The sequence below is a fragment of the Mya arenaria genome, chromosome 16 (genome assembly GCF_026914265.1).
Source record: "Mya arenaria isolate MELC-2E11 chromosome 16, ASM2691426v1".
In the NCBI taxonomy this organism is placed as follows: Eukaryota; Metazoa; Mollusca; class Bivalvia; order Myida; family Myidae; genus Mya; species Mya arenaria.
The window spans coordinates 28,487,038-28,505,413 of NC_069137.1; the positions used below are offsets into that span (position 1 = coordinate 28,487,038).

At 35.2% G+C, this 18,376-nt stretch overlaps 1 protein-coding gene across 15 annotated transcripts in view; it reads right to left on the reverse strand.

The window, feature by feature from the left end:
- Positions 1-7,613: 7,613 nt before the first annotated feature.
- Positions 7,614-18,376, reverse strand: part of LOC128221911 (talin-1-like) — a 134,981-nt gene continuing 124,218 nt past the window's right edge. For all 15 annotated transcript variants that reach the window (XM_052930562.1, XM_052930568.1, XM_052930570.1 and 12 more), the window contains 4 exons: positions 12,216-12,284; positions 11,742-11,924; positions 10,739-10,864; positions 7,614-10,145 (listed from right to left, as the gene is read on the reverse strand). In XM_052930562.1, the coding sequence (XP_052786522.1) occupies positions 10,005-10,145; positions 10,739-10,864; positions 11,742-11,924; positions 12,216-12,284 (519 nt within the window). In that variant the 3' untranslated portion in view covers positions 7,614-10,004. The remainder of the gene's footprint in view (positions 10,146-10,738; positions 10,865-11,741; positions 11,925-12,215; positions 12,285-18,376) is intronic.

Here is an 18,376-nt window from a genome sequence, read left to right on the forward strand (position 1 = left end):
AGAACAAAAAGGTGCGAACTCGATCTCAACAATATACATATGTCACTAAGTTAGAACAAGGAGGAGCGAACTCGATCTCAACAATATACATAGGTCACTGAGTTAGAACAAGGAGGAGCGAACTCGATCTCAACAATATACATAGGTCACTGAGTTAGAACAAGGAGGAGCGAACTCGATCTCAACAATATACATAGGTCACTGAGTTAGAACAAGGAGGAGCGAACTCGATCTCAACAATATACATAGGTCACTAAGTTAGAACAAGGAGGAGCGAACTCGATCTCAACAATATACATAGGTCACTGAGTTAGAACAAGGAGGAGCGAACTCGATCTCAACAATATACATAGGTCACTGAGTTAGAACAAGGAGGAGCGAACTCGATCTCAACAATATACATAGGTCACTGAGTTAGAACAAGGAGGAGCGAACTCGATCTCAACAATATACATAGGTCACTGAGTTAGAACAAGGAGGAGCGAACTCGATCTCAACAATATACATAAGTCACTGAGTTAGAACAAAAAGGAGCGAACTCGATCTCAACAATATACATAGGTCACTGAGTTAGAACAAAAAGGAGCGAACTCGATCTCAACAATATACATAGGTCAGAATTAGAACCATAACCAAGCTGAACTGGGCACAAAGGTCACTGTAAATGAACATAAAGGACTTAAAAAACCAATCTCAACTGTGAACACTGGTTACTAAATTAGAACTTAAAGGTCCTAATCAATCAGTTAGATTTGAACATAATTGGCCATAACTAAGCTCATTCGTGAATTTGAACGTAAAGAACAAAACACAGCGGCCATAGATTACATCAATAGAACATAAGGGAGCATTTTCTAATAAAGCTGTGTAAATAAGTCACTGCATTAAATGATCAAGGACCATAATCGAGCCATACTCGAGCTCAACTGATTGTATAAATGAATTTCCTGTATATGTTATATTTTACTAAAGTATGATATAAAGAACCATAACCAAGCTCAAATGTGTACATTGGTTATTGATTGGGAGATAAAGAATAATACCCGAGCTCAACTGTGTACATTGGTCATTGATTGGGAGATAAAGAATAATATCCGAGCTCAACTGCGTACATTGGTCATTGTTTGGGAGATAAAAAAGAATAACCGAGCTCAAATGCATACATGGTCATTGATTGGGAGATAAAGAATAATAACCGAGCTCAAATGTGTACATTGATCATTGTTTGGGAAATAAAGAATAATAACCTAGCTCAACTGTGTACATTGGTCATTGATTGGGAGATAAAGAATAATAACCTAGCTCAAATGTGTACATTGGTCATTGATTGGGAGATAAAGAATAATAACCTAGCTCAAATGTATACATTGGTCATTGATTGGAAGATAAAGAATAATAACCTTATTCAAATGCGTACATTGGTCATTGATTGGAAGATAAAGAATAATAACCGAGCTCAAATGCGTACATTGGTCATTGATTGGGAGATAAAGAACCATAACCGAGCACAAATGTGTACATTGGTCATTGATTGGAAGATAAAGAATAATAACCGAGGTCAAATGCGTACATTGGTCATTGATTGGGAGATAAAGAATTATATTCCGAGCTCAAATGCGTATATTGGTCATTGATTGGAAGATAATGAATAATAACCGAGCTCAAATCTTTATATTGATCATATATTGGGAGATAAAGAATAATACAAGAATAATAACCGAGCTCATCTGCGCACATTGGTCATTGATTAGGAGATAAAAAAAACAAGCTCAAATGTGTACATTGATCATTAATTGGGAGATAAAGAATAATACCCGAGCTCAACTGCATACATTGATCATTGATTGGAAGATCAAGAATAATACAAGAATAATAACCAAGCTCAAATGTGTACACTGGTCATTGATTGGGAGATAAAGAACCATAACTGAGCTCAAATGTGTACATTGATCATTGATTGGGAGATAAAGAATAATACCCAAGCTCATCTGCGGACATTGGTCATTGATTTGGAGATAAAGAATAATACAAGAATAATAACCAAGCTCATTTGTGAACATTGGTCATTGATTGGGAGATAAAGAACCATAACCGAGCTCAAATGTGTACATTGATCATTGATTTGGAGATAAAGAATAATACCCAAGCTCATCTGCCGACATTGATCATTGATTGGGAGATAAAGAATAATACAAGAATATTTACCGAGCTCAACTGTGTACATTGTTCATTGAATGGGAGATAAAGAATAATACAAGAATAATACCAAAGCTCAACTGTGTACATTGTTCATTGATTTAGAGATAAAGAATAATACCCGAGCTCAACTGTGTACATTGGTCATTGAATAGGAGATAAAGATTAGTACCAGAGCTCAACTGTGTACATTGGTCATTGATTTAGAGATAAAGAATAATACCCGAGCTCAACTGTGTACATTGGTCATTGATTTAGAGATAAAGAATAATACCCAAGCTCAACTGTGTACATTGGTCATTGATTTAGAGATAAAGAATAATACCCGAGCTTAACTGTGTACATTGGTCATTGAATAGGAGATAAAGATTAGTACCAGAGCTCAGCTGTGTACATTGTTCATTGATTTAGAGATAAAGAATAATACCCGAGGTCAACTGTGTACATTGTTCATTGATTTAGAGATAAAGAATAATACCCGAGGTCAACTGTGTACATTGATCATTGATTTAGAGATAAAGAATAATACCCGAGGTCAACTGTGTACATTGGTCATTAAATAGGAGATAAAGATTAGTACCCGAGCTAAACTGCGAACGACATGCAAAACATTGTACAAACGTCACTGAGTTTAAACATAAAGGGACATAATCGAGCTCAATTGTGTATGTTAGTCAAAATTATAAGATAAAGGGAAGCAACCGAGCTCAATTCTGTATATCAGTCATTTAATTATAGCATAAAGGGCAACAACCGAGCTCATTTGTGTATATCAGTCATTCAATTATAACATAAAGGGCAACAACCGAGCTCACTTGTGTATATCGGTCATTCAATTATAACATAAAGGGCAACAACCGAGCTCACTTGTGTATATCAGTCATTCAATTATAACATAAAGGGCAACCACCGAGCTCAATTGTGTATATCAGTCATTCAATTATAACATAAAGGGCAACCACCGAGCTCAATTGTGTAGATCAGTCATTTAATTATCAATTTGAGTATATAGGTCACTTTATTAGAAAAAAAAACTCAACTGATTACATAGGTCACTGAATTAGAACATGAAGGACCGTAACGGAGCTCATCTGAGTCACTGGTTACAGATAATTTAATATGCAACGTATGTTTATATGTGTACATCAGACAATGCATTAGATCATAAAGGACCATAACAGAGCTCAACTGAGATACTGGTTACAGATAATTGAATATGCTACGTATGTCAATACAAAAGAAACAAATTAAACATGATATGAATATACATGTATGCAAACTCATAAATGAAAAAACTTGAAAGAAATGTTGACGTAAAATATGAAACTATTTATTTCTACTGTTACAAACTCTTAAGTATGACAAAATGTAAGGTAGCTGTGTGTTTTTTAACATTCTCGTCACCAAATGATGATGCTATATTTATTATTATCAGACTTGTGATAAATGTGAATTTAGAGCGATGTCAAAACTCAGTTGAAAAAAATACATGGACGAGTTCATTTAAGGCAAGGATTTTAGCTTAGTTTTGCTTACACATATCTTAATTTCATGATCTTCAAGGTTTTAAAAATGAAAGTGAAATTTTAAAACAATTTCATTTGATTCCTTTTGCCAAACTCAGGTTGCATTTGTTGTGGCTGTGCATTTAAAATTCAAATTGGATAAACACCATTCTTACCTTTACCGCATTTTGTAAAGTATGTATCTTTAAGCATCTTTTGGATACATTGCATGAATACATTAATATTTATCGGACCTTGAAGTCTTAAACTTATGCTAATTAACTGACCTCATTCATTTTTATTAAATTAACTTACGTTTCGAAGTTACACACTCATTGTTTTAAATAATCAACTGAGTTACCATCAATGTCTTGGTAACATATAGTCACATACTAGAGCTGCCACCATCACGTGAGTCGATCTTTGACTGTAATCGACAAAGACACGTTCCCACAAGACAGGTGCGCTGATGGGCATGAAATATCATCGACCCAGTAACGTTACCTACAATGGCAGTGCGCTTACGGGCTAGAGAAATCATCGAAACAGTAAAGTTTACCACATACCGATGTGCTTATTGGCTAGAACTGTCACGTTACCTACAAGGCCATAGCGCTTACGGGCTAGAAATATCATCGACACAGTAACGTTAACCACAAGACCGATATGCTTATGAAGTAGAACAGTCATCGACACAGTAACGTAAACCACAAGACCGATGTGCTTATGAAGTAGAACAGTCATCGACACAGTAACGTTAACCACAAGACCATTGTGCTTATGGAGTAAAATTGTCATCGACACAGTAACGTCAACAACAAGACCGATGTGCTTATGGAGTAAAATTGCCATCGACACAGTAACATTAACAACAAGACCGATGTGCTTATGGAGTAAAATTGTCATCGACAAAGAAACGTTAACAACAAGACCGATGCGCTTATGGAGTAAAATTGTCATCGACAAAGAAACGTTAACAACAAGACATATGCGCTTATGGAGTAAAATTGGCATTGTCAAAGAAACGTTAACAACAAGACATATGAGCTTATGGAGTAAAATTGTCATCGACACAGTAACATTAACAACAAGACATATGCGCTTATGGAGTAAAATTGTCATCGACAAAGAAACGTTAACAACAAGACATATGCGCTTATGGAGTAAAATTGCCATTGTCAAAGTAACGTAAACAACAAGACATATGCGCTTATGGAGTAAAATTGCCATCGACAAAGTAACGTAAACAACAAGACATATGCGCTTATGGAGTAAAATTGCCATCGACAAAGTAACGTAAACAACAAGACATATGCGCTTATGGAGTAGACCTGCCATTGACACAGTAACGTTTACCACAATACCTATTCGCTTATAGAGTAGAACTGTCATCGACACAGAAATGTTTACCACAATACCTATTCGCTTATAGAGTAGACCTGCCATCGACACAGTAAAGTTTACCACAATATCTATTCGCTTATAGAGTAGAACTGTCATCGACACAGTAATTTAAATCACAATACCCATAGATGCCCTTATGGAATAGAACGGCCATCGAAACAGTTATTCTAACCACAATACATATGCGCTTATGGAGTAGAACTGCCATCGACACAGTAATTCTAACCACAAGACCTATGCGCTTATGGAGTAGAATTGCCATCGCCACAGTTATTCTTAAAACAATACATATACGCTTTTGGAACATAACTGCCATCGACACAGTTACTTTAACCACAATACCTATGTCCTTTTTGAGTAGAACTGCCATCGACACAGTTATTCTTACCACAATACATATACGCTTTTGGAACATAACTGTCATCAACACAGTTACTTTAACCACAATAACTATTTCCTTTTGGAATAGAACTGCCATCGACACATTAACGTTTACCACAAGAACTATGCCATTATGGAGTAGAACTGTTCTTAATTCAAACCAGGGGCCCAAATCAGATCATGTCTTTGTACTTTATTCAAACCAGAGGCCCAATCAGATCATGTCTTTGTACAATATGTATTCCAGGAGCGCAATCATATCATGTATTTGTACTTTATCAATACCAGAGGCCCAATCATATCATGTCGTTGTACTTTATTTATACCAGAGGCCTGATCAGATCATGTCTTCGTACTTTATTTATACCAGAGGCCTTATCAGATCATGTCTTTTTACTTTATTTATACCAGGGGCCCAATCATATCATGTCTTTGTACTTAATTTATACCAGAGGCCTTATCAGATCATGTCTTCGTACTTTATTCATACCAGAGGTCCAATCATATCATGTCTTTTTACTTTATTTATACCAGGGGCCCAAATCATATCATGTCTTTGTACTTTATTTATACCAGAGGCCTTATCAGATCATGTCTTCGTACTTTATTCATACCAGAGGCCCAATCATATCATGTCTTTGTACTTTATTTATACCAGGGGCCCAATCATATCATGTCTTTGTACTTTATTTATACCAGAGGCCTAATCAGATCATGTCTTCGTACTTTATTCATACCAGGGGCCCAATCATATCATGTCTTTTTACTTTATTTATACCAGAGGCCTTATCAGATCATGTCTTCGTACTTTATTCATACCAGAGGCCCAATCATATCATGTCTTTTTACTTTATTTATACCAGGGGCCCAATCATATCATGTCTTTGTACTTTATTAATACCAGAGGCCTAATCAGATCATGTCTTCGTACTTTATTCATACCAGGGGCCCAATCATATCATGTCTTTGTACTTTATTTATACCAGGGGCCCAATCATATCATGTATTTGTACTTTATCAATACCAGAGGCCCAATCATATCATGTCGTTGTACTTTATTTATACCAGAGGCCTTATCAGATCATGTCTTCGTACTTTATTCATACCAGGGGCCCAATCATATCATGTCTTTTTACTTTATTTATACCAGGGGCCCAATCATATCATGTCTTTGTACTTTATTTATACCAGAGGCCTTATCAGATCATGTCTTTGTACTTTATCCATACCAGAGGCCCAATCATATCATGTCTTTGTACTTTATTCATACCAGAGGCTCAATCATATCATGTCTTTGTACTTTATTCATACCAGAGGCCCAATCAGATCAGGTCTTTGACCTTTATTTATAACAGAGGCCCAATCATATCATGTATTTATACTTTATCCGAAACCAGAGGCCCAATCAGATCATGTCTTGGTGCTTTATTTATACCAGAGACCCAATCAGATCATGTCTTTGTACTTTATTCATACAAGGAGCCCAATCAGATCATGTCTTTGTGCTTTATTCATACAAGGAGCCTAATCATATCATGTCTTTGTACTTTATTAATACCTGAGGCCCAATCAGACCATGTCTTTGTACTTTATTAATATCAGAGGCCCAATCAGACCATGTCTTTGTGCTTTATTCATACAAGGAGCCTAATCATATCATGTCTTTGTACTTTATTAATACCTGAGGCCCAATCAGACCATGTCTTTGTACTTTATTAATATCAGAGGCCCAATCAGACCATGTCTTAGTACTTTATTCATACAAGGAGCCCAATGAGATCATGTCTTTATATGTTATCCAAAACCAGAGACCCAATCAGATCATGTGTTTGTGCTTTATTCATAACAGAGGCCCAGTCAGATTACGTTATTATACTTTATCCATACCAGAGGCCCAAACAGATCATGTGTTTGTGCTTTATTCATACCAGAGACCCAATCTGATCAGGCATGTATACTTTAGACAAACCAAAGTTCCAACGAGATCTTGATTCTTGTATGAAAAGATGCAATCAGATTGTTTGCGTAACCTTTTCGGAACCACTTTGCTATTGTAATGGTATCTGAATCCCACTCACTAGTTTCTATTTATTCTGGGATTGTCGTAGAGGAAATAACAACGATATGTCTTAATAAAATATTTTATCTATATAATTATACAAAATGAAAGGCATTGATAAGCATAGATTGCATGCATATATACATGTATCATAAGCAATCTTGAAGAATAAATAACTTTTCCTTCTGTAAATAAGGAGAACAGATATATGTTCATTTGCAAAAAGTATATTTCAATAACTGAAAAGAACTGTGCCTGGTTTCATAAAACATCCTAAGTCATTTCCTAACTTAGGTGATTTTCTTAAGTTAAAAATCTCACTTGTCATATGATATAGGTAGTAGCTTTATACTGTCTAAAATACTTAATGTGTATAAATTTAGTGTAATAACCACACTTTCATCTTTCAAGACACTGGCACATTTCTATCAATGTGACTACAAAAAACTGAGGAAATCGACTTATTGATAAGATTTGACTTAAGATGGTTTATGAATACCACACTTGTCTCTTGATAAACATGTCTCTTTGTTAAGAATCCTTATTTATATATATAATGTTTGTTTAATACCCAACATATAATTGGCTAATATCTGGTACAGTTTACATACATATGTATCCTTGATCATTGTTACGGTTCTTTAGAGTAAATAACTAGAAACATCAAATGTTGCAGCACGTAAATATGCTTAAGCCAGCACTGTTTCGAAGAAACAGCCTATCTAAAACTCAACAATATATAAAGGATTAAACCAGAAAGTGCCTAGTACATTGCAGTGTAGTTTATTACATTATCGCAGATAGCAAATACCATATACAAAGTTGAGAGGAGAAGGGGGAAGGTTCTATGAGAATAACATTGAGCCTCTTCCCTTTCACCACTAGACATTTACACTTATAACAATATAATGATAGCATGTACATATACAGAGTTGATATGTATACAAAATTAAAGAAGTAGCAATTATTCAAAGAAAACAGTACGCACAATGTCAGCTAAAATCTTCCAACATATAATCACTAAAGGCACATATGTCTGTGCATAAATTAGAATATGCAGTATTTAAAACTGCAGTTTTTTTAACAAGTAAACACATATATAAACATTACTGCAGTACTGTTATTAAACAACATATGTCAAAACATATTAGCTAGGTAACCACATATTGTTTCAACATATATTTAACACTTATTGCTGTATGTTTATTTTAGAAAACAATCCAAAAGCACTCACAAATACACTACAATGCATTACATTATTCTTGTTTCAAAAATAAATTCAAATATTTGCATAATATTATTCTAGTTCCAATATTTAGATCATCAAATATTTGTTTTTAAAGAACGTCAATCTATTGATATTGTAAAGTAAAAAAATAATTCTGTCAAATGTTTATCAACATCTTACGCTCGTTGCAACGCTCTGTTTTCGCAGATACCATCAATTGCAACGAAGGCTTTGAAAGATTGTCTGCTGTTTCCCGAAAGTTGCATTCGCTCTGTTTAAATCGGGAGCTGAACTTTCCAGGTGAAATAACGCAGTGTAATATGCAGCAATAGGCAGAATCCGGGAAGAGGACTACAGCGCATGTATTTTCAGTGCAGACTTTTGAGTTAATATCATCGTAACGTACAAACTATCTCCACAATAAAAATATGTCTTAATAAATGTTGACATAACTCATTTTTACAAATGTTTCTGTGCCAATATCACATTACCTTTTAAAATATAACATGATCTACCGGGTAACAGTTTTGCAGAAAGCATTTAAAATTTAGAATAGGCCATACATTTGATCATACCCAAATTCAAATCAAGGGCATGTCAGCACTTCTAACAGGTGAGACTTTAAATCATTCACCTTTAAATCATACAAAATTCATTCACTGAAGTTAATGCGTTACCAGCACTTTAAACAGGTGATGCTTTTAATCATACTCTATTACATTCAATCACATACAGTTGTCTACAGCATTTTTAACAGGTGATACTTTTATTCAAACACTATTACATTGACACAAATCAATGTGTTTCTAGTGCTTTAAACAGGTGATAAATCAAATCATTCACTTTTAAATCATACAAAGTTCATTTACTGAATTTAAGGCGATTCCAGCACTATAACAGGCGATACTTAAAATCATACACTATTACAACGACAAAACAACAATGTATTTCCAGTACTTAAATTAGGTGATACTTTCTATCGTACAGGTTTGAATCATACGATATTACATAACTGAAATTAAGGCGTTTCCAGCAATTAAAACAGACGTTACTTAAAATCATACACTATTACATTAATACAAATCAATGTACTGCAAGCACTACAAACAGGTGACACCTTTATATCATACTCCATTACATAAGTCAAATGAAGGCATATCCAGCACGACTTAGTGTCCAACTGTATCTTAGTTGATGGGATATCGCGAAGTTATAAAGTTTTAATGAAAACCTAGAATGAAGAAGAATCATCATCGTGTTCTGGAGTTTTTTCCTTGAACCTGTTTTGGTGCTGGTAGATAGTTGCCAGCTGCTGTCTCGCCTTTTGCAGCTCCTTCTCCTTCCTGATGATCTCCTCCTGGGCAGCCAGCACCTGTAAGCAAATATTTAATATTAACAACACCATCTGACCTACAGGTACCTGGTTTAATGAAAACACCTGCAGATGACAACAGGAGAAAGACAACACCTGTAGATCAGCATAGTGCACGGACAACACCTGCAGATGACAAATAGTGAAGGACAACACCTGCAGACCAGCATAGAGCACTGTCAACACCTGCCAGGGCTTTTTCTGCCCAATTTGAGAAAAAAGACCCTAGACACTTTGGGAAATTTTGCATCGTGAAAATGCCGAAATTGGAAAATTTTGCAGTTTAAAGAAAAAGCTGTTTAGTCTCCAGTGAATTAAGATATTATTTAATTAGTTTATTTCCCTTAAAAGACCCAAAATGGCTTAAGTATCAATCCTTGGGTGTAAATATCTATTGCAATAAATCGAACATGACAGATAATATTTCATACAGATATCTGAATGTGATGAAAATCAATGATTTCTGAGTTCAATTATCAAAAAAACTTTACATCACATAATTTATTAGGATGTTGAAAATTAACCAGCATGTAAAAAGACATTCTAAAATGAATAAAAAAATTAGCTAAGACTTCTATTATATGGACACCTACCTGAGCAATACCCCCAACCATCCTCTGGTTAATGGTGACACTCTCCTCCTCCTCCTGGAACTGTTTTGCCTGCTGGGCTGACTGCACCAAGGCTTCTGTTGCCCTCTTTACCGCATTGCCCGCAATCTGTCAAAGAAATGGTCAGTATTTTGTTATGCAAATGATATAGCAATCCCTTCAGTTACCAGTAGTAGCTTACGAAAAATGACAAAAACAGTTCAAAAGGCATTCAACACCAGGACAGACTTTCTCGAAACTTCATAAGTCCCTTATAACAGGATTAAGCTAATCTCACTATTTTTGTTGTTCTATAAAATGTGTTATATTTACTTCTTCAAGATTTTTTAGAAATTATGTAGGAATAATCTGTTTGATTATCAGAATATACCATTTTTCATTTATCAAAATCCATTTTCAGTATGTATTTTGGCTAATTGAAATAAACGACTTAAGCCTGTTAAGCTTAAAAAGTTTCGAGAAACTGGACAGACTTTCTAATTGATCAATGCTTAGTGATAAGTGATTAACATTATACTGTTAGCACTGGATTAATTGTGTACATATAAATAAAGGGTAATATTGAACCTTACAGAAATGTGTTCCTTCTTCGTGAATATAAAGTAAATTGGTCAGTTTCACACCGTTTATCTGTTTTTATGACGTCAGCTATCCATATCATATTTTTAGCTGGTCGGGACCACACCAAAATAAAACATGGAACGCTGATGTCATTAAAATGGTGAGAATGTTGCAACTGATCAACTATCATTTCTAGAACAGTAATCTTGAGTTTGATTTTTTCATGTTTCAATTAGATTCTAATTTTTGAAACCTAGCAAAACATTCAATTGACCCTTACTTTCCTTTCATAAAACAATGGCATCATTGATTTTAAGTACCCCAAATTAATGAAAGTGTGATTTCTTTAATCAAGGATCTTACAGAGTTTAAGGCATTTGACATGACACTATTGAGTGAGTACAGCCTTGTGTGCATTACAGACCTGAAGTCTCTGCATGGCCTTTGAACCGGGGTCGGCTTTCACCCTGCAGGCCACCAGTAGAGCTGCTGTAGAAGCAGCCACTTCCTTGGCGGAGGCGATCAACTTCTCCTCACTGCAGTTACCTTGGACCATGGTATTGGCTGCCTCACACATGCTGTGTGTCGCTGCTGCTACCATCTTTGCCTATCGTGAGAAAAATTCAAAACATTATAAGTGCTGAAATGTCTATTTTAAATAAGGAGTATACAATTTTTTCAAGACAAATTTCCCCCGCCCACATGTACCTCCCCTTCCTCAGAAATGCATTACCATACATATTTAAATACTTAGCCACATTTTACCCATTATTCATGTAGTTAGCTAGTTAATATATTTATAACTTATCATCCTGCTAGTGTAAATCCAAACACAAATACACATTTTAAGCTTTTAATATATGCAAGTTTGTAAAATGGTACTTTAAATTCATCATACCGCAGAGATAAGTCCTTGTGACCACTGGCCATCCTCGTCAGTGTCTGTACGGTGGTATGTAGCTCCAACCTGAAAAAGTATACATAATTATGATAGTAGAGTGTAACCTGTGGTAAACCAGTCAAACTTCAAACCCTGAAAACCAACAGATAAGAGAAAGCATAAGTAAACACATTTTTGCTCAATTAGAAAACTTCTACACATATTTTATAAACAAATGCAACATAAAACTAAACACAAACATTACTAGTTATTCTAAACATTAATTTATGTATCAAATAAGTAAACATGCCAGAATGTTAGTTTTACTTTTTATAATAATATATGATGATTTAACATAAATGGTAATTGATGCAAATGAAAAATGATGATGACAATGAGTTTAATTGACAAATGGAATAAGGTACAAGAAAAACGCCTCGAGTGCCTGCTACTCTGTCTTAAAACAACATAACTCTACATATATTCAAGCAAGAGTTGTTGGCAACGTGTGTACCAAGTTTCATTTGAATATCTTGACTGGTTTTGGGGTTATAGTGAGAGTGTGCATGACAACGACACCAAGACTACAAGAATATCTAAACAATATTATCCTCGAAAACTGAAAAGCTAACAATGGTTAATACTGACTAGCAAATATACATACTAATTTAATGTTATATGTGTGTGATGTCTTATATACATGTATCTATAGCGAACATATCAGTCTGAATAGTATTCTGAATGGAAATGTAAACTTAAGGCTAGAAGAGAATTTATATCTACATGTAATAAGGTTTTATATATCCCAAAAATATACCAAATTTCATGATAGATACCGTAAATGACTGGGTATAAGACGATAGGGGGTATTAGACGCAGGGAAAAAAATCTGTGAAAATCCGAGAAAAAAACTTTTAATCTATGTTTTTGGTTAAAAGACGCATAGAAAAAATGTCAAAATCGTCCGGCATTTTCAGCCACCATGTTTGTTGACAGTGACAAAAAAAATATTTTTCGTGAAAATGGCGATGGTTATCTTTAAAACCATACTGTCGAGAATGAAAAGTTATGTTAAGCAAAAAATATTTTGACAGTGCCCAACTTTGCTTTTTTATATGTAAGTTTGATTATTGTTTAATTCAATTTATTATTCAAAATAATATTGAATACCGTAATTCACAAGAGTTCGGACACCATAAATTAATTATTTTTTTCGCTCTCCGAATACATAGAAATTTATCATTTTTACATTTTATTTACATGTTTGTTTAACCTGCCTTTTTTCTTCATGTTTGCTTTTTACCACTTATTAATTTATCCGTAGTAATCAATGGTCATAAACTTATTGTAAATCCTTAATGAAGTTAATTAAAACACCATTTTATACATGCACTGAACTGAATAAACAGATTCTATCGGCTTCAGATCAAAGAGTCACACTGTGTGACGTCACATAACTTACAGTTATGCCCACGAGGATCTCTTGGAGAGCATGGACATTGCTATGCAGGATTAATGTATAACTGTACGATTATTGCTTCATATAGTCTATACCGTAATTGTGGTACAAGTTTGAAAGCTTATTGGCAGATCGTTTTACAAACATGCCATGTCGATGTTTTCTTAATCCCTTGATTGCCCTTGTTGTTTGTTTAATCCTCAAATAAATATATCACACTTCCTTTTCAACAGGCAATAAATCGTTTAGGATGGGTAGTAACTAATTAAATTGTCACAGTGGTGTATACGGTTAGGTAATCTAGCCAGGCAGTGTAAAGATAAAAATCAATATTCTTCGTCTGTGAAACTTGGTAACTATGAAAGTTATGATTGATGTCCTTTGGGTGTCCGAAAATTAGGTACGCAAAATAAATTATTTTGGGAAATAATTATGGGTGTCCAAATATAAAATATTTTTGTTGAAATTATAAACGTCTTACGATATACCGTATCCCGATCTTCAACTGCCGTTTTAACCCGTATATACTCGATCAATATGACGCGAGTAACATCCCTTTCTACATAAATCTAAACAAACTCTCGGCTTGAAATTGACATCAGAAAAAAAGTTCAAAAAATTGTTACTGGGTATTATACGCAGGCATTTTTTTGCATCAAAATCTGAGGGAAAAAAGTGCGTCTAATACCCAGTCATTTACGGTAATACATCTATGCGAGGATAGATTACATACAAGGAAAAATAAGAAAATCAGGTAAATTCTTATTGAAATGAACTTTGATAGTTTTGTATGAACTACATAAAACGCAGCCAACAAGTTAAATCATATTTGATGGCAAACAATGCATACTTTTTCCTATAAAATTTGGAGTTCAAAACATTAAAACTTCAAAATTTTAAGGTTACCTCATCAGACAGTTTCAGGAATACATGTTAACAACATTTCCCTAAATTTGGCAAGTCAGTAATTACAATCCTGTGGGAAATGCTATTTTAAGACAAGATAACATTCAGACTGATAAGCCCTAATTACGCACAACATCAATGCTACGCTAGGCTTAAGATGCAAGTCTCCTCAGTGATAATAATAGACAGAATAATTTTAAAAATATTTTAAATCAATTAATAACAGTCAGTAAAAAAACTAAGTAACTGTTATACCATATTGTGTCAATGGTAAATAAAAGGGCATTTCCAAGCGCATATTTCCAGGATCCAGCAAGAACATATTCCCCAAATAATTAACCTCACACCGGATCCTATATTGACAGATGAGCTAAAACTACAGGGACACCGTGACCCAACTTTGCAAAGACCCAATCATAGGAGGAACCATGCCTCTGTAAGCTTAAATGTTTCTGATAATATCAGCAAAATCTGGAAGTGTTTAAATTACATGATTAATTAATTACCTCTTAGAAATACTTTCCCAAGATTTTTTATAGCAAGTTGAGTTATTAAAACATTTTTATCACTTTCACATCACTATACCATGCTGCATGAAATATCCATTTACATGATGCTACTTACAATTTTGCTGTTTTTATGTATACGATTATCTTTAATTTATACTCTTGGAAGAACTAACAATTTTTACAGTGGTATTTCAACTAGCGGAACCTTGCGCATGTTGATTGCCTATACAGCCAGGAAAATTGGTTGATCTAATCCATCTTACATTTTGTAATTAAATGCATAAACATGTTAAAAACCGCTTATATAAATACTTCCAACATTGTATCTATTTAAACTATATGCTTTTAATTCCAGGTCACCAGCTCTTTGTTATGTTTTGATATATTATCTATGTTTTAGAACATTCATGTCAGAAGAAAGATCATTGAGCTATTGTTTCTAGTAAACTTATACCAGACTTTATATAAAGATTCTTGTATCTTAGATGAGCTAGCCAGTTACGTAACTAAGACCCTACAATGAGGAACAAGCAAAACACTTAACAAAGACCCTGCTACAAGGAGAAAGCCAAAAACTTTACAAAGATCCTGCTACGAGGAACAAGCAACAAACTTAACAAAGACCCTTCTACAAGGAGCAAGCCAAAAACTCAACAAAGAACCTGCTACGAGGAGAAGGCCAAAAACTTAACAAAGACCCTGCTTAGAGGAGCAAGCCAGTAACTTATCAAAGACCAAAGCAAGTCAATTATATAACAAAACCCTGCTTAAGGGAGCAAGCCAATACCTTAACAAAGACCTTGCTTAGGATGGAAGTCAATTAGTTAACAGTGACCTTGCTAAGAAAAGAAAATGGATTACTTAAAAAAGACCCTAAGAGAAGAAAGACAATTACTTAACAAAGACCCTACTTAGAGAGGCAATCATCTACTTAACAAAGACCCTGCTTAGAGAAGCAATCAACTACTTAACAAAGACCCTGCTTAGAGAAGCAATCAACTACTTAACAAAGACCCTGCTTAGGATGGAGGTCAATTACTTAACAGTGGCCTTGCTAAGAAAAGTAAATGGATTACTTAAAAAAGACCCTTAGAGAAGAAAGACAATTACTTAACAAAGACCCTGCTTAGAGAGGCAATCAACTACTTAACAAAGACCCTGCTAAGAGAGGCAATTAACTACTTAACAAAGACCCTGCTAAGAGAGGCAATCAACTACTTAACAAAGACCCTGCTAAGAGAGGTAATCAACTACTTAACAAAGAACCTGCTAAGAGAGGCGATCAACTACTTATCAAAGACCATCAACTACTTAACAAAGACCCTGCTAAGAGAAACGATCAACTACTTAGCAGAGACCCTGCTAAGAGAAGCGATCAACTACTTAGCAAAGACCCTGCTAAGAGAAGCGATCAACTACTTAACAAAGACCCTGCTTAGAGAAGCGATCAACTACTTAACAAAGACCCTGCTTAGAGAAGCGATCAACTACTAAACAAAGACCCCGCTTAGAGAAACAATCATCTACTTAACAAAGACCCCGCTTAGAGAAGCGATCAACTACTTAACAAAGACCCCGCTAAGAGAAGCGATCAACTACTTACCAAAGACCCTGCTTAGTGAAGCGATCAACTACTTAGCAAAGACCCTGCTAAGAGAAGCGATCAACTACTTAACAAAGACCCTGCTAAGAGAAGCGATCAACTACTTAACAAAGACCCTGCTAAGAGAAGCGATCAACTACTTAACAAAGACCCTGCTAAGAGAAGCGATCAACTACTTAACAAAGACCCTGCTAAGAGAAACGATCAACTACTTAGCAGAGACCCTGCTAAGAGAAGCGATCAACTACTTAGCAAAGACCCTGCTAAGAGAAGCGATCAACTACTTAACAAAGACCCTGCTTAGAGAAGCGATCAACTACTTAACAAAGACCCTGCTTAGAGAAGCGATCAACTACTAAACAAAGACCCCGCTTAGAGAAACAATCATCTACTTAACAAAGACCCCGCTTAGAGAAGCGATCAACTACTTAACAAAGACCCCGCTAAGAGAAGCGATCAACTACTTACCAAAGACCCTGCTTAGTGAAGCGATCAACTACTTAGCAAAGACCCTGCTAAGAGAAGCGATCAACTACTTAACAAAGACCCTGCTAAGAGAAGCGATCAACTACTTAACAAAGACCCTGCTAAGAGAAGCGATCAACTACTTAACAAAGACCCTGCTAAGAGAAGCGATCAACTACTTAACAAAGACCCTGCTAAGAGAAGCGATCAACTACTTAACAAAGACCCTGCTAAGAGAACCGATCAACTACTTAACAAAGACCCTGCTTAGAGAAGCGATCAACTACTAAACAAAGACCCTGCTTAGAGAAGCGATCAACTACTAAACAAAGACCCCGCTTAGAGAAACAATCATCTACTAAACAAAGACCCCGTCTAGAGAAACAATCATCTACTTAACAAAGACCCTGTCTAGAGAAACAATCATCTACTGAACAAAGACCCTGTCTAGAGAAACAATCATCTACTTAAAAAAGACCCTGCTTAGAAAAGCAATCAACTACTTAACAAAGACCCTGTCTAGAGGAGCAACCCAATATCTGAATGAAGACTCTGACAAGAAGAAAAACTAATTACGAGACAAAGACCCTACTCCAGGAGAAAGCCAATAACTGAACAAATTCTCTCTTCAGTGGAGCTCACCAACAATTTTACTTAGACCCTGCTTAGAAGAGGAAAGAAATAACTTAAAACAGTCCCTAAACTTAACATTGATCCTGCTTAGAGGAGAAAGCCAATAATTTAACAAATACCCTGGAGGCTTACAGGAGTAAGCCAATAACTTTACAAAAACCCTGCTTCACAAGAGCCAATTATATAATAACAAAGACCCTGCTTAGAGTAGCGAGTCAATAACTTAACAAAGCGCCTTCTAAGAGGGGCCAGTCAATTACTTAACAAAGACCCTGCTTAGATTAGCAAGTTAATAACTTTACAAAGACCCTGCTAAGATGAGAAGGCAATAACAACAAAGACCCTGCTTATAGAAGGAAGCCAATATCTAAACAAGGACCATGGATAGAGAAGTTAGACAACAACTTAACTAAGACCCTGTTAAGAGAAGCAAGCAAATTACTTAACAAAGACCCTGCTTATATGATAAAAGGACCATGGATAGAGAAGTTAGACAACAACTTAACTAAGACCCTGTTAAGAGAAGCAAGCAAATTACTTAACAAAGACCCTGCTTATATGATAAAGCCAATAATGTTTGTGGACTAAGGAGTGTTACATTTAC